The 26,012-nt window shown below is 42.4% G+C and overlaps 5 protein-coding genes across 10 annotated transcripts in view; 1 reads left to right on the forward strand and 4 right to left on the reverse strand.

Annotated features, from left to right (window-relative positions):
* Positions 1-8,313: 8,313 nt before the first annotated feature.
* LOC125020223 (borealin-like) lies at positions 8,314-12,955 on the reverse strand. The gene is made up of 11 exons (XM_047605538.1): positions 12,842-12,955; positions 12,441-12,533; positions 11,855-11,983; positions 11,614-11,654; positions 11,421-11,484; positions 11,250-11,317; positions 11,078-11,154; positions 10,895-10,993; positions 9,691-9,820; positions 9,307-9,393; positions 8,314-9,218 (listed from the first exon to the last, which is right to left on the reverse strand). The coding sequence occupies exons 2-11, from the start codon at positions 12,529-12,531 to the stop codon at positions 9,183-9,185; spliced, it is 822 nt and encodes a 273-aa protein (XP_047461494.1). The 5' UTR covers positions 12,532-12,533; positions 12,842-12,955; the 3' UTR covers positions 8,314-9,182.
* Positions 12,956-13,886: 931 nt separating this feature from the next.
* Positions 13,887-17,016, reverse strand: LOC125020038 (borealin-like). Its single transcript, XM_047605245.1, has 11 exons — positions 16,917-17,016; positions 16,498-16,590; positions 16,057-16,185; positions 15,755-15,795; positions 15,545-15,620; positions 15,387-15,454; positions 15,203-15,285; positions 15,018-15,116; positions 14,775-14,904; positions 14,532-14,618; positions 13,887-14,394 (listed from the first exon to the last, which is right to left on the reverse strand). The coding sequence occupies exons 2-11, from the start codon at positions 16,586-16,588 to the stop codon at positions 14,368-14,370; spliced, it is 831 nt and encodes a 276-aa protein (XP_047461201.1). The 5' UTR covers positions 16,589-16,590; positions 16,917-17,016; the 3' UTR covers positions 13,887-14,367.
* Positions 17,017-17,097: 81 nt separating this feature from the next.
* On the forward strand, positions 17,098-19,191 carry c19h1orf109 (c19h1orf109 homolog (H. sapiens)). Its single transcript, XM_047604809.1, has 4 exons — positions 17,098-17,548; positions 17,951-18,130; positions 18,371-18,489; positions 18,842-19,191. The coding sequence occupies exons 1-4, from the start codon at positions 17,280-17,282 to the stop codon at positions 18,880-18,882; spliced, it is 609 nt and encodes a 202-aa protein (XP_047460765.1). The 5' UTR covers positions 17,098-17,279; the 3' UTR covers positions 18,883-19,191.
* Positions 19,192-19,315: 124 nt separating this feature from the next.
* On the reverse strand, positions 19,316-23,578 carry cldn35 (claudin 35). The gene has a single exon (XM_047604808.1). The coding sequence runs from the start codon at positions 20,268-20,270 to the stop codon at positions 19,581-19,583; it is 690 nt and encodes a 229-aa protein (XP_047460764.1). The 5' UTR covers positions 20,271-23,578; the 3' UTR covers positions 19,316-19,580.
* Positions 23,579-23,722: 144 nt separating this feature from the next.
* The window catches only part of ago4 (argonaute RISC component 4), a 22,184-nt gene continuing 19,894 nt past the window's right edge, over positions 23,723-26,012 (reverse strand). For all 6 annotated transcript variants that reach the window (XM_047604807.1, XM_047604805.1, XM_047604804.1 and 3 more), the window contains exon 19: positions 23,723-26,012. This exon is cut by the window's right edge and continues 2,398 nt beyond it. The gene's annotated coding sequence lies outside the window, so the exon portion shown is untranslated.

Consider the following 26,012-nt stretch of genomic DNA (forward strand, 5'->3'; position numbering starts at 1 on the left):
CACTGCCTTCTTTAAGTCTTACTCCTTTAGATATATTGACAAAAAAATATTTTTGCATCATGCCAAAGTTTTCAATCTTTATTCTCTTTTTTTTTTTTTTTACTATTGAACCTTTTGAAAAAGTTTAAATGTATATCTATGAGAGAGGCCAGTTTAAAGGAACGGACACACCAAAAAGACATCAAGGAGGAGTAACATTGCCTCATATCACCAGCGTCAGGAACAAAGTTGCACTTGAACGCATCACAAAAGATGTGCAGCCACATGGTCAGCTAGTATAGCACATACGTGATGCACCTGCCTTCATTCTTTGTGAACCAGGAATCGCTGCACCAAATTCAGACGTTTAATTCAAAAAAGGAAACTCCCGTCCCCCCCCCCTCGCGTCCAGACAGCAGGTGAGTGTGATGAGAAATGAAGACTGCTGGAGATGAAGAGGGGACTCTGATGAGCTCAACCTGTGCCCTGGATGCAACGACAGGAGGTGAACGGGGTGGAGGAGGGTGGCAGCAATTTCAAGTTGAAGTGACGTCTGACAGCAGGAGAGGGTTTGACAGCAGTGATATGTTTGGCTCATTGAGATCGTGGAATGAGTGAGAAGGAGGAGGGTAAAGCTGGTTCTTCCTGATTGAATGACGAATGTCTCCGCATACTTTTGAGCCAATACAACGTAAATATTCAACTGGGAACTTAAAAACAGATCGGTGATTGTGGGGGTTCCTGGTCTCGTCTAGATGGGTGGTACATGTCTAAGTAGCATCCACATGAATGAATGAGGTGCAAAGAGTAAAAGGTCACAAGATGCTGAATGTCCACTACTCCTGTCAGTGGTCTTAATGTTGTGGCTGATCGGTGTACAATCGTGTATGTGCTGCTGTGATTTTATGAGATGAAATTTGATTTAATTTGATTTATCCATCCATGATTTGTCCATTAACAAGTTAGATCTAGCTCCCTTTCTTTGTCACACATCATCCATTACAGCATAGGTGTTCAATGGGGGGTCTGTGACCCCTAGGGGGTCCGCTTAGGTACTGCAGGGAGGGGAGGGGTCACAAAATCTGTGGTAGCTTCCCCACATTTGGTCGAGAGCCTCTTCAGTCCCCAGATGAAATATTAGCAGAAGAGAAGCTAACAGAGAAGCTAACAGCTCACTCCCATGAACCTGGTGTCCATGCTACATTTAGCTATGTTTAATTAACTTAGCTATGTTTAATTAATTTAGCTATGTTTAGTTCATTTAGCTATGTTTAGCTGTGTTATGTAGGTATGTGTATGTTGCATGGCCCCCCTACTGTGTTTGAAATAAAAAGAATGAATGTGCATTATTATTTGAATGGCTTAACACTGAATGCAAAATGATAATAATATACATTTATAAATAGCATTAGGCCGAGTTTAATATAGAACACATATAATAGGACCTTACTTGATCTCTTCATCAGTCTAAAAAAAACGTTGAAAACCCCCCGAATTATAGAAACCTGTAATCCACATGGCTCATACTGGGGAATAGGATCAGCGTTCAAACAAAAGCCGCTGACAAGGTGAACAGTAAGGCATCTGAACTTAAAGTAGGATTTTCTGTTGGAGGACAGAACCCTTTGTCTCCTTCCCGGTCTCTTAATGAATTGGTTTTAGTCTGTTTTGGAGCAAATTATCCTTCCCTCTCCCCCTAATTTTCCAATTTGCTGTGTCATTTATACCTAATTGAGGACCGCACTGGGCTGTATTACTCTCACAAATAGGGTGATATAGTTTATTGAAGGTCTGCTTTATACAGAGGGGCTGGTAAACCAAACATCAATTGTAGACTATACAGAAGATGGGGATTTTTTTCTTTTTTTTTCTCCTGGAGGCTGGGGAGCACTGCAAAGAGGCTTTAATTATTTCTCAAAGGCAATCCAGGCCACTGCTCCAACACTCATTTTATGGTCACTTTCCTTTTCTTCCTTTGATGGAGCTAATGAATGGGGTGAGAATTCACTTTATTTTATCCCTGCTCTGTCGCCCTCCCTGGTTTTTGCATCTCATATTCGTCTAACCAATTAAGAAAAGCTTGTTTTCAGGCCGTCCAGACCAGGTCCAGCATGAATAAAGACGAAAAAAAAAAAAAAAAAAAGCTCATGTTAGTGCCTAAACTGTTAGTAAGTTCGATATTAAAATCCAAAGTACGATTCCTTCTCTTAGGGAGTAAATTAGTGCCCTTGAGTCTCAAAATCACCGTGAACTGAGAAACACTACTTGTTGTTAGAACGGATTTTTAATTTTAAAGAAATAATAACAGAGAATGTGTTGTTAAAACCTGAGTAGATTCAGGAAACACTCTTTTTAACAGACAGGTCCTCACTTGTTTCTCCATTTTCATTAAAAGAAAACAGTAAATGATGACACAAAAACAAGGATGCACACCTGTGGAATAAATAAATAGATTTTATTTTATATCTTAAACTGAAACGTGGCAACGCCAGAGAGAAATTTCATTGTCCTTATTTGACAGTTCAACTGCTTTCACTCTCGCTTACACTTCAACCGAAAGTTCAACAGCTGTCACATCTGAACTATACACACTTCACGCTCCTCAACATTTTTTTTTTTCTTGATAAATGACGGTTTCGAGCGCTTTAATGTTACACAGACACACCTTCAAAGCACACTTTACGCTTCATCTGACAGTTCAGGTGCTCTCAGTGCATCCGCGTCAACTGGAATTTTAGCTGCTCGCGCTAAATCCCCGTCCACGTACAAAGAGATTTTCCCACCGTAACATCTCTTTGGAGCTGACAGTTTCTTACAGGACGTTCCCTAGCTCTGGATACCTCAGTAACGTTTCCAAGTGAAGCCAGCAGAACATGAATACAGACGGCGCTAGCTCTTGTGGCTAGCCTCCTGTCAGCGCGGTGAATTTGGACGGTGTTCCCTTCGGTTTGGGAAACTGTACATCATATGTCATCCCATTGGTCGTTGAATTTCAACATTACTGGGTACAACCCTTTAAGTACGGCTGGACCTAGACGTCGTAAACTACGTACGCAGACGATGCAAACCATTTATACTTGTCTCTGTAGCAACTCCACCCAAACACTTGCCAGTCAGGTTTGTTTTTATTTCTACTTCTTGTTTCACTTTCAGCAACATGACAGTCAACAGTATGATCTGGCACCAGATCCAAGCAGCGACAAAAGAGACCTCTATGTCATCTTCCACGACCGGGCTAATGCCACAATGGCCATGGAGGTCATCATCATGGAGGGCCTCGAGATGGTTGGTAAGAATGGACATTGCCTTCCACCTGTCCGAGCATATGTGGACAACAAGCAGCACGCACCAGGAAGTTACCTGGAAAACTGCAGGAGAACATCAACTGGGCCCAGATGAAAATCAAACCGTGAAGGTCTGCTTTGGTGACGACCTAATACCAACAGCGTCTGAGCAACCTGTGAAAAGCCTGGGTAGGTGGTACAACACAAGCCTTAGCAACTAGGGCAGGATATCACCGATGGTCTAGAAAACATCAGTACTGCCTAGGATACTGAAGCTCTGGTGCATGCAGCTTGGACTTCTCCCTTGAGTAATGTGGCCACTGACCATCTGCAAGGTCCCAATAACAAGTGTGGATTGGATGGAGTGAACCTGGACCAGGAACAAACTGGAAAACTGGCTGGGGTTAGTTGATATTGGCCAACAGCTAATTGTTCCACAGGAGACTGCAGCTACCACCTTCTAGACCATGTCTAGATCGTAGAGCTCTCAGTCCCGTGGCAGAATTCAGTTGAAGAGGCCTATGAGCGCCCAAAAAACTGCGTCACACAGAATTGGCAGGTGCACAACAACAAGGATGGAATGCAAAAATCTCTCCCACTGAAGTGGGATGCAGAGGATTTGTGGCTTCATCTATCGTCAGGATGGACAGGCTCTGTGGCACACTGTTAAAGCAATGTCTGAAGCTCAAGTGGAGCCATTGTTAAGATAAAACAGAATTTCAGTTTCACTTTTAAGAAGAGGACACATGCATTGTATTGCACAGTTTACACTACCTCGGATAAATAAAAAGGGATTCTCTTTAATTTGTTAATGAGAAAATATAATTTGTAGCTTTTCTATATCTAAATATATTGTTTTTTATATGCTTTCATTACATAATTTGTGTTTTGAAGTTACATCCTACCTAAAAAACGTGTTTTTTTTTTTGTCTGAGAAATAGTTAAAAGAATCTTTTTCCGTCATAAGTTGTCTGCAAGCTCTTTCTGTTGTTACATCCCTAAATCCTACTGAACTGAAACTGATATTTGCATGATTTAAATGGTCCTGTTACTGATTTCAACAGCGTTCAGCTCTAACAATTGAACTGACGCTAAGTTTCAATTTATATACAAAAAGATTTTCAGGTCCTTTCGGTGCTCATGCTCAGTGTTCGTCTTCCAGTTCCTCATCTGCTTCTCCCGTGCCTTTTCTTTTTGCCTGGTTTGCGCCACATGTCCTGTCCACACCTAACAATTACACGAATAAAAGCGCATGTATGCGAGTACTTCTCTGAATCACAAAATGGATTTAATGCCTCTGTAATTGTCTGAATTTCGAAGTCACCTTTCAAGAAAAGCTTTGCCTTAGTGCAATCAGCATGCATCTCCTCAGGGCACTGTGTTATTTTCAGAGGATAATTTTCACAGGATTACTTTCTTTCTTTTTTTGGGGCGGGGGGACAGATGTTCCTCTTCGCCTCGCCCATCGTCTGAGTCCGAGTGAGGGAGGGGCCGCCTACGAAAATGCCACCAGGACCCAGCTGACCACCAGACAAACAGATGACCAGAATACATCATGTTAAGTTACCTCTTCTCCTCCGTCTGCCACTTCACTTTACCATCAGCCTGTGTCCTCTCGGTCACCGCAGCAGACATAACAAAGCATTCATTGTCAATTTCTTTTTTCTTTTTTCTTTTTCTGGTTTGTGCTGACAAACCAACTCTGCAAAAAAACGAGCCTCGACCCCATGGCTGGCTCGGCGCGTGAGGCAGTGGCAGACGGACGTGCGGGCACGTGGGTAAATCGATTAGTGGAGCGCTTGACGGATGGGATTTAGAGGAGGCCCCGACGCACCAGAGAATTAATTTTGCTAGGAGAACATGCCTGTGCCAGGTTCATTCGTCTTGGCAGGAAATTTGGCAGTTTCCCCAGGTCTGGGGGCTCAATTAACCGGCGGCACCGGCAGTTTGGGGAGGGAACAGCTTTGCTGAGGAATATGCCACATACATATGACAGACACACGTTAATGATAACAGATTTGGGGAATATAAAATGTGAGAGGCTGGGAGGAAGGGTTTAGGGGTTGAAGTATGGGCGTGGGGAAGCTGGGATTTACAGTGGAACAAAGGATTATGGAGCACTAAGGGTGCACATAGATTCACTGATTGCTATTCGGGGCCTTTTGGAACGACCTCTTAACACGATTATTGTAAAGGTAATAGCAGACATCTGCTCAATTACACATGTGTAATTATTTCTAGTCCCACGTCTAATATGAAGTATTGACTCTTCAATACTGTCTCTTCTTTTGGTCTGGACCAGCTCTGAGAATAATCTGGTTCTCATGATAACTCTATCTGGAAGTTGCTTGATTGCTTTGCCTGAAAAATCTTATTAGTGAACCAACCAGAGAATTTATTATCTTTTAAACCAAAGGAAGAATTCATGTTCCCATCGCAGACTGTAAAATAACTGGATGCCATGACATCTCCTCTAAAGTGAAGCCTAAGCATCAGGAGTTCCCCCTGGTGGGACACTAACTAAAACACTGAAACACATGTCAGTTGGATGGTTTCTGTCATTTTAGTTAGTGTTCATTTTTCTGTCGAGTCTCGTTTTACACAGGCATCACAGACTGTAAAATAACCGGATGCCATGACATCTCCTCTAAAGTGAAGCCTAAGCACCATTTTAGTGGGAGGGACAAACTAAAACACTAAAACACACGTCAGTTGGATGGTTTCTGTCATTTTAGTTAGGTAATATAATGTTGCGTATGTTCAAGTGTCCATTTTTTGGACGAGTCTCATTTTACACAGGATATGACATCATGAAAGACGCCTGTGATTGACAACTGTTGACAACCACTCTGTGAAGCTGTCTCCTTACTCCTTTACGGCAGGTTTGGACCCCTACCCATTATATGTGTTCTATATTTATCACAGCCTAGTGCAAATTATAAATATACATTATTATTGTCATTCAATAACAAGCTATTCAAATAATACACAGGTTCAAATATGCATTGTTTTATTTCTATTTTTTGTTCAAGTGCCAAAGTGATCCATTTTGGCCTGATGTTTGGCTGATGGGAGTGAGCTGTCCCGTTGCCACTGTGATTGGTTCAGCAGCAATAGGGGCGGGACCTACTGTGTACAGTAGATAGACAGGTCTAGTGTAGCACCCTATGTGACTGTTGAGACAGCTCCTGTATCGCTGAACGAGTGAGGTGCTGAATGAAAGACAACGTCTTCTGCCTCCATTTGTCCCTTTTACTGAAATATGTTGGATACATGTTTGTGTTTTTAAAGAAATTTAAATTTGTGGGGGGAAATTTAAAAAATATACATATATAAATATCTAATCAACCAAAAATTAATGAGTAGCTGAGCTGTAAAGTATGCTAACTAACCTCATAGATTTGAGAAAGAACTTTTTTTAAGTGAGTCAAACTTTTGTTTTGTGAGACTGTTAGTGAATTAATGCAATGAGCTGCCTTGGGCATTTACAAAGTCTGCATACGTAGTGATGGAAAATAAGTGCATTAAATTACATTGTGCAGTATTAACCAAAAATATGTAAATCTGGAGGATTTATTGTACAACACCGTGCAGCCTCTGACTTCAAAACCTGCAAGATGGCCGCGCCCGTATCCCTGCAATTCTAGCTTCACTTTGACCCCCCCACACTTAAAGTGTCACCCCGTCTTTCTCCAATCCAATACAGGTATTCATTTGTATATGGATGTGTTGGCGTCTCAATTTCTTTACAATAGCTTGAAGGTGGTGACCACAACCCCTGCGTAAAATGGATCCCAAAGCAGTCTCCTGCTCTGTCAAATCATCTCTGTGCTGTTTCTCCCTCCCACTATCTCTGGTTCCAGTCCCTTATCCCGAACATCTCAGCGGATGATTTATGTAGCAGCGTTACTCTGTGACCTCAAAATCCGCCCCATCCATACCGCACCTGTCACTGCGCCGCTGCCTGCGTGCTTACTGAAAACCAAGTCATCCGTGCAAAATGGCAATTTTCCACCCACCTAGAGAATAAAAAAAAAAAAGAGAGAAGGATCCGATCCATTCAGAGGCAAAACTAGGAAAATTCTATGATAAGTAGAGCAGGTGCGCGAGGGCTTGGTCCTGCGCTAACGAGGGAGCTGAACTGCACGCACCGCTGACCACAACATCTGTCGTTTGCAGTGATGCAGAGTTTAGTTTTTACCCCTGCAACACAGTTTGCACGCCGAGAGACAGCGGATGATAAAGCGAGTAAGATGGATACAGATGGAAGGGACCAGGCCCGATTTCAGCTGGGGGCACAGGGTTCCCAGGCTGTGGTTTGGTAGCATATGATGCATGAGAAGCCAGCAGGGACAGCAAAGAGTTATGCTTGTCTGTCTGGGCCCAAGGTGAGGCCCGGACTGACCCCGTTCACCATCCCAGGTGGAAACCCTAACGAGCTCATCAGGCCTAACGAAGCTTAACAAGCTTCTAATTGGCAGCGTTATGATGTCCCCAAAGGTCAGAGTGCAGGCTCCTGTGCCAGCAGCGTTACAGGCTGCCACTTCCTGCCAACAGTACGTCCCGTGACTCACTAATGTCCCTCTGTGTAAACAAAGTCACCAAAGGGCAGGAGGAACTTCTTACATAATGAAACGCGCAGAGTGTGATGACTGATAGCGGAAACTGGCAGGGTTTTGATAGGAAAACTTTGCTGCCTCTATTAGCATACCAAGTAAAAAAAAAAGTTAAAAAACAAAGTGCAAGTCCAACAACTAGTAAAAAAAAAAAAAAAAAAATCTATTTTTTCTTGATACATAAAGGAGGAAGAGAAGAGGCTGCAATCATGCTGACAACAAAAACTTCTGTGGTGAAATGCTGCGACCTACTGGTCACAATGCAGAAGTGCAGCTTGGCAAACGTGTTTTTCCCCATTAAGGTCAACTACAACATGCATTAACGACCTATTACAGCTCATCCTATAAGGTTTAACTTCATTAGAACATAAATTTAAATCAGAACTTAAACATGTGAAACAAATTCAAATGAAAAAAACAAGATAACACACGAGTTAGAGGTGTTGGCAAATCAGTTTATCAGTATTCAGACCAGAATTGTGTCATGTTACATCTGGCTTGACACAACTAAAATCGATGCTTTAAACATCTGACACCACTACTTAAAAAAAAAAGTTTTGGTTTTAAGTCAATATGCAAAAAAAAAAAAAGAATATATCCATAAAAAATGAAAAGGTGAAATAAGGTGCTTAATGTTACAAATGTGTAAAAAGAATAATAAAAGAATGACATCAGTAGTTTATATCTGACAGTTGTGATCAACTGGGTGGAGTCCAGCTCACAATCAATACTGACCAAACACTAATAAAGAGAGAAACAAGGCAGTTTTATCTATACGTGTCATACAAAGAAAAACTGAACACATAAATAAAGTTAAAACGTCTCAGCTTAAAGTAGAAACTGTGCAATTCAGAGTTAAAATACGGGTTCATCTGCATTCTCTTCATTTAATGGAAACACCCGCTGAATCGCTCACGTCCTCTCCTCCCCTCATAACCACACAGAACGGTTCGCTGACGTGGAGGGAGATGAAAGTGGCGTCTTTTAAGCCCTGATTGTACAAATTTGACTTGCTACTATGAGGTGAGGGCTTCCTGCAAAACCATCCCAAGCAACCAAACAGTTGTGATCAAGTAAAAGTAGCAAAATTACAGTTTTAAAAATACTACAATTTCATATCTGGACACAATTCATGTTATTTAACACTGTCCAATCATTTCCAGACCTGACTGTAAAAAAGACACACTACTCAAAAGATACAGCATGATATAAAAACTCCCCCCCAATAATAAAAAAATAATAAAAAATAAATACCCTATCACAAGCTTTAACTTTTTTTTCTTCTAAATGCATTGAACTCAGTTCACTCGGCTGTGCCGCACAACGTAGCGAGGCGATTCTGTCAAGAAGAAAAAAAAAATATATACACAAAGTTAAGAATCAAAGCATATGCAGCAACTGTTGTCCTACAGAGGAGATCGATATACCTGCAGCAGCCGAATGCTCTTCAGGGCGGTTTCATCCAGCAGAGACAGGTCCACCGAGTCCATCTGACTGGCCAGGAGCTGAATGCTCTGGATTACAGAGGAGGAGGTTGGTAAATTAAACTGCTCCATCGGCTTAATCCAAAGTTTAGTTCGACAAGTAAAAACCCAAACGGATTAAACTCCACTAATTAAAGACTTCAGGTCACTTTTTACACAAACGCAGGCGAAGCCGAACGTCAAAACTTCCGATTTCACAACAAAGTCACGTATTCTAATCTAAATATAAAGTGGCCTTAACTCAGAACTAATTTGTTGCTTTGTTTAAATATTAATCAGCGCAATCCAGAGCTCCGAGTTCAGCTAATTGCGTAATTACGTGCTCACCTCTCCGTTGCTGATGGGAACGTTGATGACGATATCCTCGTTTCCCGCCGCGATGGGAGAGCCGTTGACTGAGATGCTGTAGACCCTCTCTTTGTGGCGGGGAACTCTCACGGCGGGGGTCTGAGGAAGCCTGAGGGAATAAAAAGCAGGAGTAACAAACAAGGCTTAAACACAACTAGATGACCTATTACGGAGAGTCTCCAGGCAGCGCGTAACGCTCGCATCAAAACGCTAGAGCCATTTAAAGATGTATAAAACCAAATGCAGCAATGTTTTAAAGAGCAACGTGAGGTTTAATGAAATTCCCTCTTTGGGTCCATTTGCACTTATGTCTTTTTTAATAAAATCTCACAGAGTAAGGGGTAATGACTGTTAAGGAATTTACTCAGTGGTAAATATTAAATGCGGCATGAAAACACAAATAAAAATGTGGTAAAATAAAACTGAAACACTGTGCAGAGAGGTGGCAGCCTGCACACTGGACTACCAGTCTTAAATTAGCACTAGACGAAGCTAAATAATCAGAAATGCTGTCAAATGGGATTTATAATATGGACAGAATATACATTACCAGTCAAAAGTTTTAGTATGGAATGTGTAGTATTGAAATGTATGCAGTTTAATGTCTCATTTTACTCTGAAATGAAAGCATAGAGCACGCAAACAACTGAAGTTAAAAAAGAAATCATGGAATTGATGTGTAACCCAAAATATAATCTAAAATTTCAACTCATCAAATTAACCATCGTTGGTTGATTAAGCAGTTCATCACAAACCAGCTCCATGGGGTTAAGGTCTAGAGACTGGGCCATGGTCCTCTCCATGTTGTCAAGCTTTCCATCGTGTTTTCAAGCCTGAGGTAGTTCTGGTAGAACTTGGACTTAAGTTTTGGGTCATTATCTTGCCGTAGGATGTAGCCCTGACCGACTCCACCAGAGGACACTGTGTGCTGTTCTACAACTTTTGACTGGGAGTCCACCTGAATGCATGAACGTGTTCACACCGACAACACTGCAAACGGTAAAAGCTTCTCATCCCTGATGGTCGCCATCTTGGCTATGTAGTGGAGAAGGGGAAGGTGCAAAAAAGTTTTCAAACTTCTGAAGATTATGGCAGATGAAGCGGCAGCTGTCGTGTTTGGCGTTGAGTGAATGAATGATTTGAAACAAGACTTCTACGTATTTAAGTTCATTTTCAGTCTCACCTTGGATCAAAGCGCGGGGTGACAAGAGGAGTTCGTCCCATCATCAGAGAAGACTCCAACATGCTTCTAGCAGGAGTGATCAGGGGCTTCCTGGATGATCTGAGTCCAGACACACATTTACCATCACGTTAATGGGCTACAACTTTGGGGAGAAGGATAAAGAAATAATAAGAAGAGACGTACCGTCTCCTGGCGGTGCTCTGCTTGCCTGCTGCCAGCGCCTTTGCTCTTTTCGAGGGAGGCTTTTTGGTAATTTTCCCCTAAATTGAGAACAAACGTTTAAGTAACACAAAAGGCCTGTGCACCTATGTCTGTCCACAAACCATGCACACACATATGATCATTATGCCGTTACCCTGCTAGTTGCGCTCGAGGTGGTTTCATCTTCTGAACCAGATTTGGCCTCGACGTTCTTCTTTGACGCTGCGCATTAGAGAACACAAACGGATGAAAATCCACTTATGATATTTTACTCATTTTACAAAAGTCAGTTCTTCAGAATTCTGATCAGATCATCAAAACATACTTTTAGCTGTTTTCAGAAGAGCTGCAGCCACAACACCTTCAGCAGCAGTAGCTCCCTCTTCTCTCTATTAAACAGGCAGACGCGAACCACAAAAACTAAATGTTTTATAGCTGCACAAGCTAAAGAGAATGTGAAACAAGCGCACGCTGTGAAACATCAGGCATCATATGAGAGAGACAGATAAACAACTCACCTTTGCTTCATCCTTTTGTGGTGACTTTAGTTTCTCAGACTCTGCAGAGAAGAGGGGGAAACACTATTTATTTTATTTTAGGTTAAGCATAGAAACAAACACAATGAACAGAGCATCAGTGAAGATCTGTCTGACTTTGGACACTATATATATATATAACACAGTCAGGAGTCTGAGGAACAATAATCTGCTCATTAAAAAATAAACACAGACTAATGTGAGAGGGTTATGTTCCACTTACTGCAATTCTCCAACCAGGACATTTGCCTTACGGCCAAGGGGAGCGTAATAATTGCCATGTTGTAGCTGTTGTCAACATCTTTTAGCAGCTGGTACATTTGCTCTTTAAGATGTTCCACTCTGGTCTTCACTGTGGAAAGATAATGTGTTCTTGTTAATAACGCAGTGATATGGATAAAGTAGCTAAAGCTGGCTCCTTACACAGTTAAAATGCTCCTTACACAGTGAGGTATGAACATTATTAATTGTATAATGTACACGTCTGACCGGTTTAACCCTATCAGTTCTATTTTGTAGACTTATTTTGTAACTGTCTGGTGTCAGATTCAGTCCGTGTCTGGGTCACAGTGTGTTAATTTGAAAGATCAAGGATATCCTTAATCAAAAAGTACATCTTATGTCTTTATGTCCAACTTATCTGTTTAAATGTGTGTCTCAATGGCTCTGACATGCTTTAAAATCCATCAGGTGCCAACATAACATTTGCAAAGGGTAATAGTGTTAATTAAGGTAATAGTATTTCTAACACTAATTTCACAGGAAGGTTATGGTTGTGCAGCTTTTGTACTGTAAGTAAAACAAATCACCCTCGCTGTCAAAATCCTCCAAAAAAGCTTCGAGCTTTTCCGTCTTTGGGTTCTTCTTCGCTTGTTTGTTGGTCTTTTTCCTGGGAGCCATGTCTGCATGGACACACGGTGCAAAACACACAACATAAAACACCAACAAAATTAAATTACGGTATGTTTAATTTATAACTACCGCCTGTCATTTTAAAAACAAATTAATAATAAAATGCTGTTAGCAGACTAACACTTAACCCTATAACAACAATGTCTGCTAGTTAGCTAGCAAGAGTACGAGCTTTCCCCACAGTTTAGCAGACCTTCGTTCTTGGCAGCTCTATTCACACACACCAACAGGTACTAAAACACTTTAAACAACTAAAGTTACTTAGTGACACGTGTTGTATTGAGAAATGGTTACCTACTTGTGATTTTCTCTCTCCTCTTGCCGGTTTCCCTTCCTGAAGTGGCACAGACGTGTTTTCAAATTTCCGCGCGGGGAGGGGCCAACTTCTTGTGTCAGCCAATCAGAAAGCACGTTTTCTTTGCGTCAACAGGAAATAGATCTTTCCAGTATAAAACACAAGACCAACGCTCCAGCGTACACAGCAGATACAGCAGGATGTAGGACACAGGAGGTTTATAATTTTATAGAAAAAGGCATGTCAAAGCAAAACTATATAAACTAAACTGTAAAGTCATATAAACATGAAACAAAATCTAATATTTATTCCTATGCAACATTTTCATTGCTTAACTGATTTTCAAATCATTTGATGAGTCAATATAGTGAATGTTTTATGTTTTATGTGCAGTATCTTTTAATCCATCATAGTTTGTGTATGTAAATAACTGAATGAATGCATGCTTCATTTCAAACATGTAACACACACACAAAAAACCAAAACAAAGAAAACTACATTTGAACAACCAGGACAAATAAAGACAAACAAGGATAGTTTATCCTTGACGCAATGAATATATCATTAACAGCACTATACTCTATTTTACACTTGCTTGATAACACGTTATCTAACACAATATTTTTTAGTAAAGGTTTATTCCTCCAAAGCATTTTTTGTGCCATTCTTTTTAATTATTGTTTGTAGAATATAATTTACCAGCAGTAATAATCCTTCTATTATTCAGCCATTAACGATTAATCAAAAAAATAATAATAATAACTATATCTAGAATATAAGAACATGTATTACACTAGCTTATTGAGGCTGTCCTTTAAAGCAAGAATATCAAACTGAATACAACCAGACAACAGACGGCTTTATAAACGTCTTTGTCAGCTGGATATCCTTAACAGAAAGCACCTTTCTGGCCGTAAGGATCTGAACTTGAGGATCGGCGTGTGTCATACACGTCACAGACCTAGTATTGAATTGGAGGATGTGAATTACTAGGTTTTCAAAACAAAGTATGACTAAATTTGAAATAAAACACATCACACGGTTTAAGAACAGATCTAAAAATCCTTTATGAGTTTTGCAGACATGAAGAGTAAAATATGTACAAGAAGTATGTGTTTTCACTAACAATGCGACTGCAAGCTGATTTATAGAGAAAGGACAATTCAACAATATATATATATATAAAAAAAAGTCACATAAAAGTGGACTTACAAAAGAAAGAATCAGCAGAAAAGCATATTTACCAAATATATGCAAACATGTTTGAGTCTCAAAGCATCCATCTCACTCATAAGGCGTTGAGGAAAACTAAAATCCAAACCTTACAAGTCTCACTGGCTACGTATAAAAGATATGAATGACACTAAAATCAAATACATGTAGCTAAACCCGCCCATGGATTACATTTCATACAACAAAGGCAGCACAAACTACCTCTGAAAATGCACAAGTTTCAGTTCCAAATAAACAATTTTGTTTCTTTTTTAAACAATTAAAATCCAGAACGCAGATTCCCTCAAGGCTTAAACTCACACGCCGAGTCTTGTGAGACGATTCTGTCAGGAAGAAAAACAGCAACACAATGATTAAAATCCAAGCATATGCAGATTCTTCACATCAAAAGATGGCCCAAATGCTACATCAAAAGAGGTCCAGAGATAATCCAGAAACAGAAACAAAACGGCCAACATACCTGCAGCAGCCGAATGCTCTTCAGGGCGGTTTCATCCAGCATCGACAGGTCCACTGAGTCCATCTGACTGGCCAGGAGCTGAACGCTCTGGATCAACAGATTACAGAGGAGAAGGTAGGTAAATTAGGCTGCTCTACGGGCTTAATCCACAGATTTACTAGACAACTAAAAATTTCAAAGGAATGCAGTTCATACTTCAACACCAACGAATCAGATCAGATCGAGAACTTCTTGTGTGCTCACCTCTCCGTTTCCAATGGGAACATTGATGACGATATCCTCATTTCCTGCCGCGATGGGAGAGCCGTTGACTGAAATGCTGTAGACCCTCTCTTTGTGGCGGGGAACTCTCACAGCGGGGGTCTTAGGAAGCCTGAATATAACAGAGAAAAGTGTGGTAATACAGATACCGGAATGAGACAAGCAGACTGGTAGTTTTATTTAGCATAAAATTTGGCACAGTGCAGCTGTAATTTTCAGTCTAACCTTGGGTCAAAGCGTGGGGTGATGAGGGGAGTTGGTCCCATCATCAAAGAAGAGTCCAACATGCTCCTGGCAGGAGTGATCAGGGGCTTCCTGGACGATCTGAGTCCAGACAAACATTTACCATCACGTTAATGGGCTACAACTTGGGAAAAAAGGGGCAACAAAGAAATAAAGAAGAGACGTACCGTCTGATAGCGGTGCTCTGCTTGGCTACTGCCAATGCCTTTGCTCTTTTGGACGTGGTCGGGGGCTTTTTGGTAGCTCTGGCCTACAATAAAAACACTATTTAAACAATATGAAGGAATATGGCCATCAACCTCCCACATTTACGATCATTAATGCTGTGCTTAAAGGAAAATCAGCCATTACCTTCCTAGTTGTGCTCGGGGTGTTTTCGTCTTCTACGCCAGATTTTGCTCCAACCTTTTTCTTTGACACTTTTAAACAACATGAAACATTTGTTAATGTTATACAAATGAATTCTCATTTAGTCCAAAAAGAAAAACTAAATCCATTTTAAAACTTACTTTTCTTAACTGTTTTCAGAGGAGCTGCATTCTCGTCAGCCACAACACCTTCAGCAATAGTATCTCCCTCTTCTCTCTGTTAACAGACATAAATCGAAAAACTAAATGTTTAATGAAGTACAGGGTATGTCTGCACGGACAAAGAATTTGAAACTTGGACACACTGTGAAACACAAAAACATTTTATGAGACAGACATAAAAAAACCCACCTTTACTTTATCCTCTTCTGGTGACTTTGGTTTCTCAGGTCCTACAGAAAATACAAGTAAATCATTTGCACTTAATGTTGACTTAAGGAGAAACTAGTGTAGTGCTTTCCTAACGCTGGCTATATTAACACTGTACTAATTATTTACACGGGCAGTAAATTCAAAGATCTAAGAGTCCGATTTTTTGGAACCACGCACACAACATCTGAGGACTTAAGTAAAAAATAAACACTGGATCTGCAGTTAACTGATTTGAGGTTTGTGTGACACTAGACTAACGTGAAAGGATTGTGTTAACTTACTGCAGTTCTCCAACCAGGACATTTTTCTGATAGCCATGGGCAGGGTGATAATTGCCATGTTGTAGCTGTTGTCAACATCTTTCAGCAGCTGGTACATTTTCTCTTTCAGTTGTCCAACTCTGGTTTTCACTGTGGAAAGATAACGTGTGCTTGTTAATAATGTTATACAGATGGTTGATAAAGCAGTTAAAACTGGCTCCACAGTGAAAAAGTCACAATTAATTCTTTAATATTTATAATTAACATACAAAATCATAGAAACAGTATTTCTATTGTTTTGATATTTGCACTCCTTTAGCCAGGAGCCTCATCCCAAATATTCGTTATGTAAACACATAATGCCAACAAATGATTCACGAATCTTTAAGTTAAAATTACAGATACTTCATACAGTATGATGCTACATCCGTTAAATAAATAAATAAATCAGTAAATAATCACCCTCGCTGTCAAAATCCTCCAGAAAGGCCTCGAGCTTTTCGCTCTTCGGGTTTTTCTTAGGTTGCTTGGTGGTTCTTTTCCTGGGAGCCATGTCTGCAGGGATACACGGTGAGAAATAAATGTATGTATGTATGTATATACACAACATTCAACCCAAAACAATTGCTTTATCAAGTTACAATAGCTACCTCCCTGTGGTTATTTTTCCAAAGAACCTGCCGACATGCGGATAACCGATATAGAGGCTAACGCTAACAAGCTAACAGGTAACGACAATGCGAACAAGAAGACGAGCTTGGCCCGCAATGTGTCCAACTTTCTTCGCTGCCGGCTCCATTCACACGCATAAACATTTACCTAATGACTTCAAAACCATTACAATCACCACAGCGACGGATATTTTATAACAAATTCATTACCTGTTCCTGGTTTTCTTTCTCGTCCGGTCAACTTCGCCCTCCTTTAAATTTACAAAGCCGTTTTCAAATCTTCGCGGGGGGAGGGGGCAACTACTCATCTCAGCCAATCAGGACGCGCGTTTGCCTTGCGTCGCTAGGAAATGGTTCTCGGCCTATCACAGCACTCTACGTCATTGTTTACATCAGGAAGGCGGAAATGTGTCCAGGCAACATGGTGGAAATGTGATGCTCTTAGCAGAATGGATTTTTAGCATTATAATGCAGCTTTTATGTCAAAATTGACCTTAAATTAAAAAATAAACGCCTCTTGGAGTATCTTTACACATCATTGGGGGAAAACAGCCTCAAGAGCCGGGATCTGAAATGTCCAAACTTACTTTAACTTTACTGCACCAGTCGCTGAGGAAAAGCTTCGTGACTCTGGAAAGCAATCATAAAGTATGGACGAGTGTGTTGGACGAGTGCAGCCCGCTGATGGTGTCTCTCGGAAATTTGGCTGAGCAGTCGAGGGCACTGTCCAACATCCAAATATCAAACACACCGCTCAGAGACTTTCCTGACCTGGAAGATCGGCTGCGTTTCAAACTCTCAGAAGCCACGGACACAGTACTGGGAAAACTCAATGAGAAAATGTGAGTGACTGGGTATATAGGGTAACTCGAAGATAGACTGCAGTGATGGGTCACATTTGGTTCTCTTTCCCTGAGATGTCATATATACGTAGCTTATAAATAGTTTGCCAGTCCTGTTACAAAGCCATGTGCAGCTTTCACCATCAATCAGTGTAATAGTGTTTTACTGTTCTTCCAGTGGCATGTGAAAGGAGCGAAATGTAAATTACAAGTCTATATATCATTTTTTTCCACTAAAACAAGGCTGGCATGATGTCAGACCCAGAAATCATGTTGTCCTTTAGTACCATGTCATATCCTGGAAACTTCATTAAGTTTTGAGAAGGTAAAAACAAAAGATAGCGCTTCTGTGTGTTTTTATTAAACACAACTGTGTATTTCACCTGTATCTCTTTATTCCAGGTCATCTCTACAGTCTGTCAGAGATACCATCAGTAACCAGGTCTCTACGGTCTTCCAGCTCTACGAGCAGGACGCAGACAGTATAGATCTGCTTGCTGTGACTGAGCGATCCGCCATCACCCCGTCAGTCGCTGACATGCTAGAGTGGCTTCAGGATGCAGAGAGGCACTATCGGCAACAGTATCCTTTCTGTTGTCTGTTAATATCGTCAGTCACCCACTTTTACAGCCAAAAACAAAGCTAAAACAAGCAGCTGGACTAATCTGAGTTTTCTTGAAGATCATCACAGTGTCTTCTTTAATTCAAGATCTTATCCAAATGGCAAAACATCAGTTGCATTTGTTTTAGGTATGCTTTTTATCGACATGTGGACCTTTTGCTCATGCTTAGGTCTTTTTTTCCTGCTCAAGCCACGTTCAGATTCTTGAGAAGGAAAACTCTGCTTCAGACGCTGAGAGCAGATGACCTCTCGCTCCTGGAATCTGCTCCAAAGAGATGGAAATCCCTGGAGACTCCCAGCACAGAAGACCGCATCACAGGTAAGATGAGATGACTCTGCTGTAATGAGGCTCTGTTTCAATTATAACTTATGAATAAATGAAAGTGACGGAATCAAGAAACTATTTTTTTTTACCTTTATTCCCTTTTGTTTATTTTAGATCTTTCCATTATCCTGAATAATTCGCCTGTCAGAATGTCATCCTGCTTTCAGATATTCTTATAGCGACTCATAAAGAGGCCCGACCTCAGAGCCAGTGTATATAACACTAAAACCAACAGCAAGGGCATTTTTAAGGGCTCGTACAAATCTACATTTGTTCTTTTCATCAGGTGGCAATGTTAGTGTTAAAGATTTGCAGATGAACTAATTACTTCTCTGTTTTCTTTCAGATACACTCTGCAAAGTGTCTTTCTTTATGGAGTCACAGTGAAGACGGTTACAACCTTAAAGTAAGAATGGACGCTCGGATGTGAGAGCAATCACTTTCGCTCAGTGAAGCACAAAGCTCCCACGTCTGTTCTTGGACATGAACTATCTGCATGCCACAGACTGAATGAAGAGGATGATTCCCACATATCCAAAAATGAATCTATCCACAAAAGGACATTGTGGCATTGTTATGTTACTTGAATGTTTATACGGAGAAAATCACTGCTATTTTTTCATTTTTTTTTCTAGTCTGTGATGGTCAAAGTGTTCCAAAGTAAATACAAAATGCAGCACGCGCAAACTTCATCAAGCACACTCTACCAAACTCTTTTTATTTCACAATTTTCATGTCAGTCAAGGCATTATGTGACAAATCAGGAGGTAATCACTTTATTGGAGGACGACTGATTGACAAATCACTGCAACCTTCAAAACACGGGCCATCATAAAAGCCGCCTTAACGCAAGTCACGCGTCGATTTGACAGTAAAGGCAGGGGAGGCTTTCTTCAGGCACTACTGTACGTCTCAGTGCAAAGTCAAACTTCAAACGAACACAAACTCAACACAAACATCACACACTGATATACAAAATATACGTTGGATTGATAAATATATAGATTTCAATTCACAGTGAGTGTAAAGTCAGGGAAGTCACTTTGCTGAAACTTTCCCCTCCTTCCACCAGCTGGTGTTTGCCCCTACACGTACTCCTTCAGGGGCAGATTGTTGGAGGTGATGGGTTTCGGGGGGTCTGGCGCGGTCGCGGGCGAATTAGCAAAGCTGCGGCCGATGTAGCCCCTCCGGTACCTGCCTCCCCTCTCCATGAGGGGGCAGGTGCTGCTCAGCACGGCCCCGCTGATCATGAGGATGACCGCGGAGGCCCAGCCCAGATAAATGGCCTGGCCCAGCTCCCTTTTGTGCATCACAGGCACGTTGGGGTTGTAGAAGTCCTGGATGACCGTGTTGGCCGTCCAGGAGACGGGGATCAGCACGCACAGGCCCGTGAGGATGAAGAGCACGCCGCCGGAGAGCGCGATGCCGGCCTTGGCCCGCCGGTCGTCGCCGGCGCAGGTGGTGCACTTCATGCCGCAGCAGGACACGGTGCAGGAGAGCCAGCCCATGAAGATGGCCAGGCACATGAGGGCGCGGGCCGCCTGGATGTCCGGGGGCAGGGCCAGCATGGAGTCGTACGTCTTGCACTGCATGTGGCCCGTGGTCTGGTAGATGCAGTTCATCCAGATGCCTTCCCACTTGATCTCCGAGGTCAGGATGTTGCTGCCGATGAAGGCCGACACCTTCCACTGGGGCAGGGCCGTGACGGCGATCGCCATGATCCAGCCGGTCACCGCGCAGGTGAAGCTGATCAGCTGCATGCCGGTGTTCACCATGATGACGACGCCGCCGCCTCGGATTCCTTCTCGCCGGCTCCTCTGTCTTCTTGCTTTTCTTATCTCTTTCAAAGTCTGTCGTCTACGTCTCTCTCCTCTCGCTCTTGGCTTCCTAAGGTCTTCGGCCTAACGTCGCTTTGTCAGAAGCCATGCTCCGTTCTTTTTCTTTTCCTCCTCAACATCTGCTCGCAGTTTTTTTAGCTTCCTCGCGTTCCTCGCGTTCCTCGGGTTATCCGGGAGGCAATCGCCCGCTTTCTCTCGGCGGACGTTCGGCTTTTCAGGGGATCACACACTTTCTCCTCCTTTTCATTCCCGAGTTCGAGTCAATGCATTATTGAGCAGCTCAATAGCTGTGCAGTCACCTGTGGCCGCTCCGCAGAATCCGGATCGATCGGCCTCCGCGGTCCACAACCCGCACAAGAGATGACTCGCTGCCAGTTCTTTTCAGTTTTTCTTTGCGTAAAAAGTTATTTTTCCCCCTAACTCTGGTTCCCTGGGCCGACGGTCGAGCTGCTGTTTATTTCAGTATCTCTCTCCGTGTTCGGTGTAGCCTTACGTGGATGGATCAGACTGACAGAACCTGATACCCGGAGTCGGGCCACTGATGCTGCTGCGAGTGTATCCTGTCACAGCGAGGTTGAAAATAGTGATGCTCGATTACACAACAACAGCAAAAAAAAAAAAAAAAAAAGCTGTTCAACCCAGAGTAAAGTCCAGATACGGGACTAAAAACCACGACCTGAGGGAGGAGGTTATTCCGGTCACTTGTTTCTTCAAAGAATCCACATCAGGCTTTACAAGCGACAGGTTTTTTTTTTTTTAAATCCCCGCTGAAGAAAAACAGCCAGAAGAACTCATCATCAGACACTGCTGCTGCTGTTGCTGCTGCCGCCGGCTGAAGTGTTGTTGACAATAAATGGCGCTGAGGTCCAAGCCTTGACGAGGCCACTTCAGACCTCGACCCCACCCCCCCAACCCCCACCCCCGCGGCGGCGGCTCCCTTTGCCAGAAAAAAGATCCTAAAAGGGTCAGTTCGGTTTCCAACAGGTGCATAAATAACAAATCAGAGCCGCACAGTCAGGCGACCGTGGAAGTAGGGCATCGGCTCGCTCCCTCCCATCTCCGGCACGGCCGCTCGCAAACCTGCGGAAAGCAACACTGAACCCCGGGGGCAGGAGGGAGAGGGCAGAAGAGGGTGAGGCAACAAAAGGAGGGAGGGAAGGAAGGAGGGATGGATGGACTGATGGAGGACGGAGCGGTGCGTGGAGGTGGATCAGTTGACACAAAGACAACGAGGCAGGGGGGGGCCTCTACAATGGGGATTACACGCTCTGCATTGCTCCGTGCTGAACAAACTTGCATTTTAAAGGAGCTTTCAACAAAAATTAGCTTTCACTTGCCCTTTTCACGGCAGTGAAAGGGGGAAGCGGGTTCACAAAGACGGGGGGGCTCATAGTTGTCTTTGCTTTAACAATGACTAAAGCTAAAATGCTGAAAAGCCGCAGGGAAAATAAACGGGTCACATGTGTACAAAAAAAGAGCACTTCTCTTTGTAAAAATCCATATTTGGAGCATCTTTTCTACATTTTACTCCAGTTATTTCCATGGCTGATAGCTGACAGACTAAATGTCTGGTCTATATGAGGTTATTTATTATACATGTGTTAAATACACATCTAGAGGAGGATAAACTAGACCCGGAGTGTGACAGGAGGACCTGACAGCAGCCCTTTGTCTCCACATTCACACATTTCCTCTCCCACCAGAGGAGACGCCGTCCGCGCCGGGGCAACCTTAGTGTGCCACTGCGCCGATGAATTAAATATCACGGCATCAAGATCCGCGGCTCAGGTTTCCTTTCTTCTGTAGCCTCCGCTCTCCTCGGCAACGGTGGCCATGGCGACCGGCCGGGGACACAGGAAACGGGAGAGGAGAGGCGATGATACACAAAAAAAAGGGGGAAGCGCAGGAAGGTGACACACACCAGTGATGGTTCTGCGAATGCAGATCGGCGCGGAGTAAAATTACACACCGTTTGATTTCACAAGGATGACTGGAGTGTGAATGTACTCGACTCTTCTGCATAACATCCAAAAATATTAAAACAGTGAGCAGCACAATGAAGTGCTTTTGACCTCATCTACCTGAGGCACCAGGAGGGAAGAGACACGGGCGCTGCTCACATCCTAGCCCTGTTTTTGCAGGATGTGAACATCCTGTATTAAGTACAAAAAACAAAGTTTCTTCTTAGATTCTTTTTGGCTAAAAAACATTTTCATTAAAGTGAACCGCTGGCAAACACCAGAGGATTGTTCCAGCCCGTTCCTTCCTCTGTCGCCTGGATTTTAAACGACGCTGAACAAATGTACAAAACTTACACCGATCAGGCGTAACATTATGACCACCCTCCTAATGTTGGTCAGGCTTCGAGTTGTGGCTCATCAGAGAACGGACGTCTGGGGGGTCCTGTGGTGTCTGGCACCAGGATTTTTGTTAATGTGGGGTCTTTGGTTCTTCTGCGGATCATCTCACAGATACATGATCAGTTTGGGATGTAGTGAATTCAGACAGCAGGTCAACATCTTGTGCTGTTCTTCATGATTTTTTGAGTTGTTCCTGAAGTGTTTTTGTGTGTCTGTATCAGGCTGCATCCTACTTGGGGTTGTCATTGCTATGTGGTGGGGATGCCCAGCCTGGTTTAGGTGTTTTTACACGTCTAAGTAACATCCACACGAATTGAATTGTCACACTTGATACAGGATGGCTAAAGGTATTTACCTCTAGTGTCAGTGGTCATAATGTTGTGGCTGATCAGTGTATAGAGTTTAATGGAACCAGGTGTAATCACATATTTTTTTTGGAGTGATGTAGTCTGTGTAACAACGTCAATGTTTTTAACGTGTAGGAGCAGACGAAACCTTAGGAAGAAATTACATTTGCCAGCGATCCACTAACATGAAGATACTTTCATCTAGAAATAAATAAATAAATAAACGTAGGTGTGTTTTTTTGTACTTGATACAGGATGTCCGCATCCTGATCCTAGAAAAACAGGGTTAGGATGTGTGCAGCACCTCAACCTCTCTTCCCTCCTGGTGCCTCAGGCAGGTAGATGAGGCCTAATAAGAAAAGTATTTAACCGTGGACAACGGGCTCCTACTTTAGCGCCGGCCGTTCAGTTCTTAGACAGCGAGAAAACAGTTGCATCATTAATATTTTACTGTTTCTCTTTAATCCAATTTACTGTGGTAAAGAATGCCATCTAGTGACAAAACAAAAGCACATAATGGCTTTGATATCAAGTGGTTGCACAACATATACAGGTATACAACAGAGAGTCCGTGGAGATACTGTAAGGTGTTAATTTGCTGCTTTTTTTCCCCGATATAACACCTGGATGACATGTGTGCAATTATTAATATAACAAAAGATCAATTATTAGGACACGCAGGTATGTTATAGGCATAAAATACCAATTTATTACTTTGCACATTAACACAAGAATTCCCTGCAGGCTAAAAAAACAAAAAAACAAAACAAAAAAACAATCAAAAAGAAAAAGAAAGTATTTGAACATGTCACATAATAGCAATAACAGCAAGTGAATGGCCCTCCGCTGGAGGCGGGGCGTGTTCTAGCCCCGCCCCCTCCCCCCTCCTCACAACCAATCAAAAAAAGGGTTCCGTTCACACAATCGGATTCTGCGATTCTATTGCTATTGGACGAGCACACACACAGTTTCAGAGACCACTAGCAGAAAAAAATAAAATAAAATAAAATAAAATAAAATAAACAGATCAGAGCTATAACAAACCCCCGGACGAAAAAAAAAATTAAAAAGGAACCGAAAAAAAAAAAAATAAAAAAAATAAAATTACACAATACACAATGTCAAATTACAAATCTGTCGAGATATAACAAGATATCAAAGTGAGAGGAATTTCAAAATAATTCATGCTCTCTTTTCTATCGGGGCACAGAAAGAATAGTGGATTGTTGTTTTTGTTTTTTCTGAAATCTTTTTTTTTTCTAAAAAGGTTAAAAAGAGGTAATCCTGCTCCGTCGATGCCGTGGGGACCCCAAAAAAGAGGAAGTGCGTTTTGTGAGGGGTTAGCGTAGTTGCCATGGAAACAGGAGAGCCTCCCCCCACCCGCATCACTAAAAAGGGAGGCCACAGGTACAAACCAGGAGTGAGGAGACAAAAAAAAATAATTAAAAATAATTAAAAATAAAAATAATGGACACTCGCTACAGTAACCTGGCAGAGAGGAGAGAGGAGGGGGGAGAGGAGGGGGAGGAGGGTCGGTCTTTAACGGGTCCACATTTGAAGAAAGTACCTCGTTTGGATTTGAACGCAACGCAAAGACCTGCTCACCCCCACACCCCCGCCCCCACCACCACCACCATCACCGCCACCACCACCTCAAAGACAGCATGTACCTCCCGAATTACCGACATTTGTGTAGGAATCTTTAAAATACATCTTAGAGAGACCGGACAAATATTGCTAGCCTAAAAAACAGTCCCACTTAAACTGATAGAACATTTACCCCGAGAAAAAAAAAAAAAGTGTTTATATATTTTTTTTTCCATCTTTCTCATAATAAATATGATTCAAAAAACATTTTTTCTCATTTTTTTCTCTTTTCAAAAAAAAAAAAAAAAGAAGGACAATACTCTGGCATGCAGGCGAGCAAAGTCTACATTTTGTTACACGAAAAAGAAAATCGTCTACAGCCTACGATAACTATTCCACCAAAAAATGCACATTCCCACTGATTGACACAAGCAAAAGGAAAAAATTAACCGGAGGAAATCAAAAAAATCACTAAATGAAAAGTACAGACACAAGATAAGCCAAAATAGACCGACAACCACAATGAGTAGAATTATAGCTTCGTGTTTTTGTTTTTTTTTCTTTCTTTTCTCCGCATTTGAAAACTGGGTTAATATTGCTTTGAAATGTCACTAACGGGGAGTGATCCTTTAATCTGGATGGAGTTCAGTGATTAAATATTGGGATTTAAAATGTGACTCTTCAATCGCAGCCTGCTTGACTTGGTAGTGCACGTTTAGAAAAAAAGAAATCTGCCCCCCCTCCCCTCCCCTTTAAACAAAGTAGAACTTATTGCATGCAATGCCTGGACACCACCCCCCCTCCACCCCCCATATCCCCCCCCCCCCTCCTCATCCCCCTCCCCCTCCAAGCTTTCCTCATCATTTCCCCGTTTCTCCAACCCGACGCCAGCGCCCACGCCTTCAACAGGAAGGTGCTCAAACTCATTCATAGTAAACCTGCTGCTTTACGGGTTGGTTTATTACAAAAGGGTTTTCGCTGAGCTGCCCCCCCCCCGAAGAGGCGTGCACGCCGACGGCTCCTCCGAAACCCCCTTCCCCGTCCCGTAACCCCGTTACCCCGCAACACCGACACTTTGTGGGGGGTGGATGGGATGGGGAGGGGGAGGGGGGGGTGGCCGCCGCTCGGCAAACTGTCCCCGCGGAAACTAGGTTTGCACACTGGGGGGGGGTGGGGGGTGGGGGGGTCCGAGAGCAGTGCTGATGCTTATTGTCGATTCGTTTAATCCAGTGTTAAAAACGCGTTAAAAAAATATGAAACAAACACTGTTAAATACTTTAAGATGGGTATACTTCAAATACACACAGAGTAATAAGAAACCGTTTTTTTTTTTAAAAAGTCTAAAAATTCAACTCATTGCCAAACCGCTTTTTTTTTCTCAATAT

The sequence above is a fragment of the Mugil cephalus genome, chromosome 14 (assembly GCF_022458985.1).
Source record: "Mugil cephalus isolate CIBA_MC_2020 chromosome 14, CIBA_Mcephalus_1.1, whole genome shotgun sequence".
Taxonomy (NCBI): Eukaryota; Metazoa; Chordata; class Actinopteri; order Mugiliformes; family Mugilidae; genus Mugil; species Mugil cephalus.

Bases quoted from the DNA above. Each gene is read 5' to 3' on its own strand.
- LOC125020038 (XM_047605245.1), bottom strand. From the start codon at position 16,588: ATGGCTCCCAGGAAAAGAACCACCAAGCAACCTAAGAAAAACCCGAAG. The intron at 15,455-15,544 runs GTAAGTTTTAAA...GTTGTTTAAAAG, and splicing joins TCTGAAAACAGTTAAGAAAA to TGTCAAAGAAAAAGGTTGGA. The intron at 15,117-15,202 runs GTACGTCTCTTC...GTCTGGACTCAG, and splicing joins CAGAGCACCGCTATCAGACG to ATCGTCCAGGAAGCCCCTGA.
- c19h1orf109 (XM_047604809.1), top strand. From the start codon at position 17,280: ATGTCCAAACTTACTTTAACTTTACTGCACCAGTCGCTGAGGAAAAGC. The intron at 18,131-18,370 runs GTATCCTTTCTG...AGCCACGTTCAG, and splicing joins GAGAGGCACTATCGGCAACA to ATTCTTGAGAAGGAAAACTC. The intron at 18,490-18,841 runs GTAAGATGAGAT...GTTTTCTTTCAG, and splicing joins CACAGAAGACCGCATCACAG to ATACACTCTGCAAAGTGTCT.
- LOC125020223 (XM_047605538.1), bottom strand. From the start codon at position 12,531: ATGGCTCCCAGGAAAAAGACCAACAAACAAGCGAAGAAGAACCCAAAG. The intron at 11,155-11,249 runs GTAACGGCATAA...TTCTCAATTTAG, and splicing joins CCTCGAGCGCAACTAGCAGG to GGGAAAATTACCAAAAAGCC. The intron at 9,394-9,690 runs GTGAGCACGTAA...TCTGTAATCCAG, and splicing joins TTCCCATCAGCAACGGAGAG to AGCATTCAGCTCCTGGCCAG.
- cldn35 (XM_047604808.1), bottom strand. From the start codon at position 20,270: ATGGTGAACACCGGCATGCAGCTGATCAGCTTCACCTGCGCGGTGACC.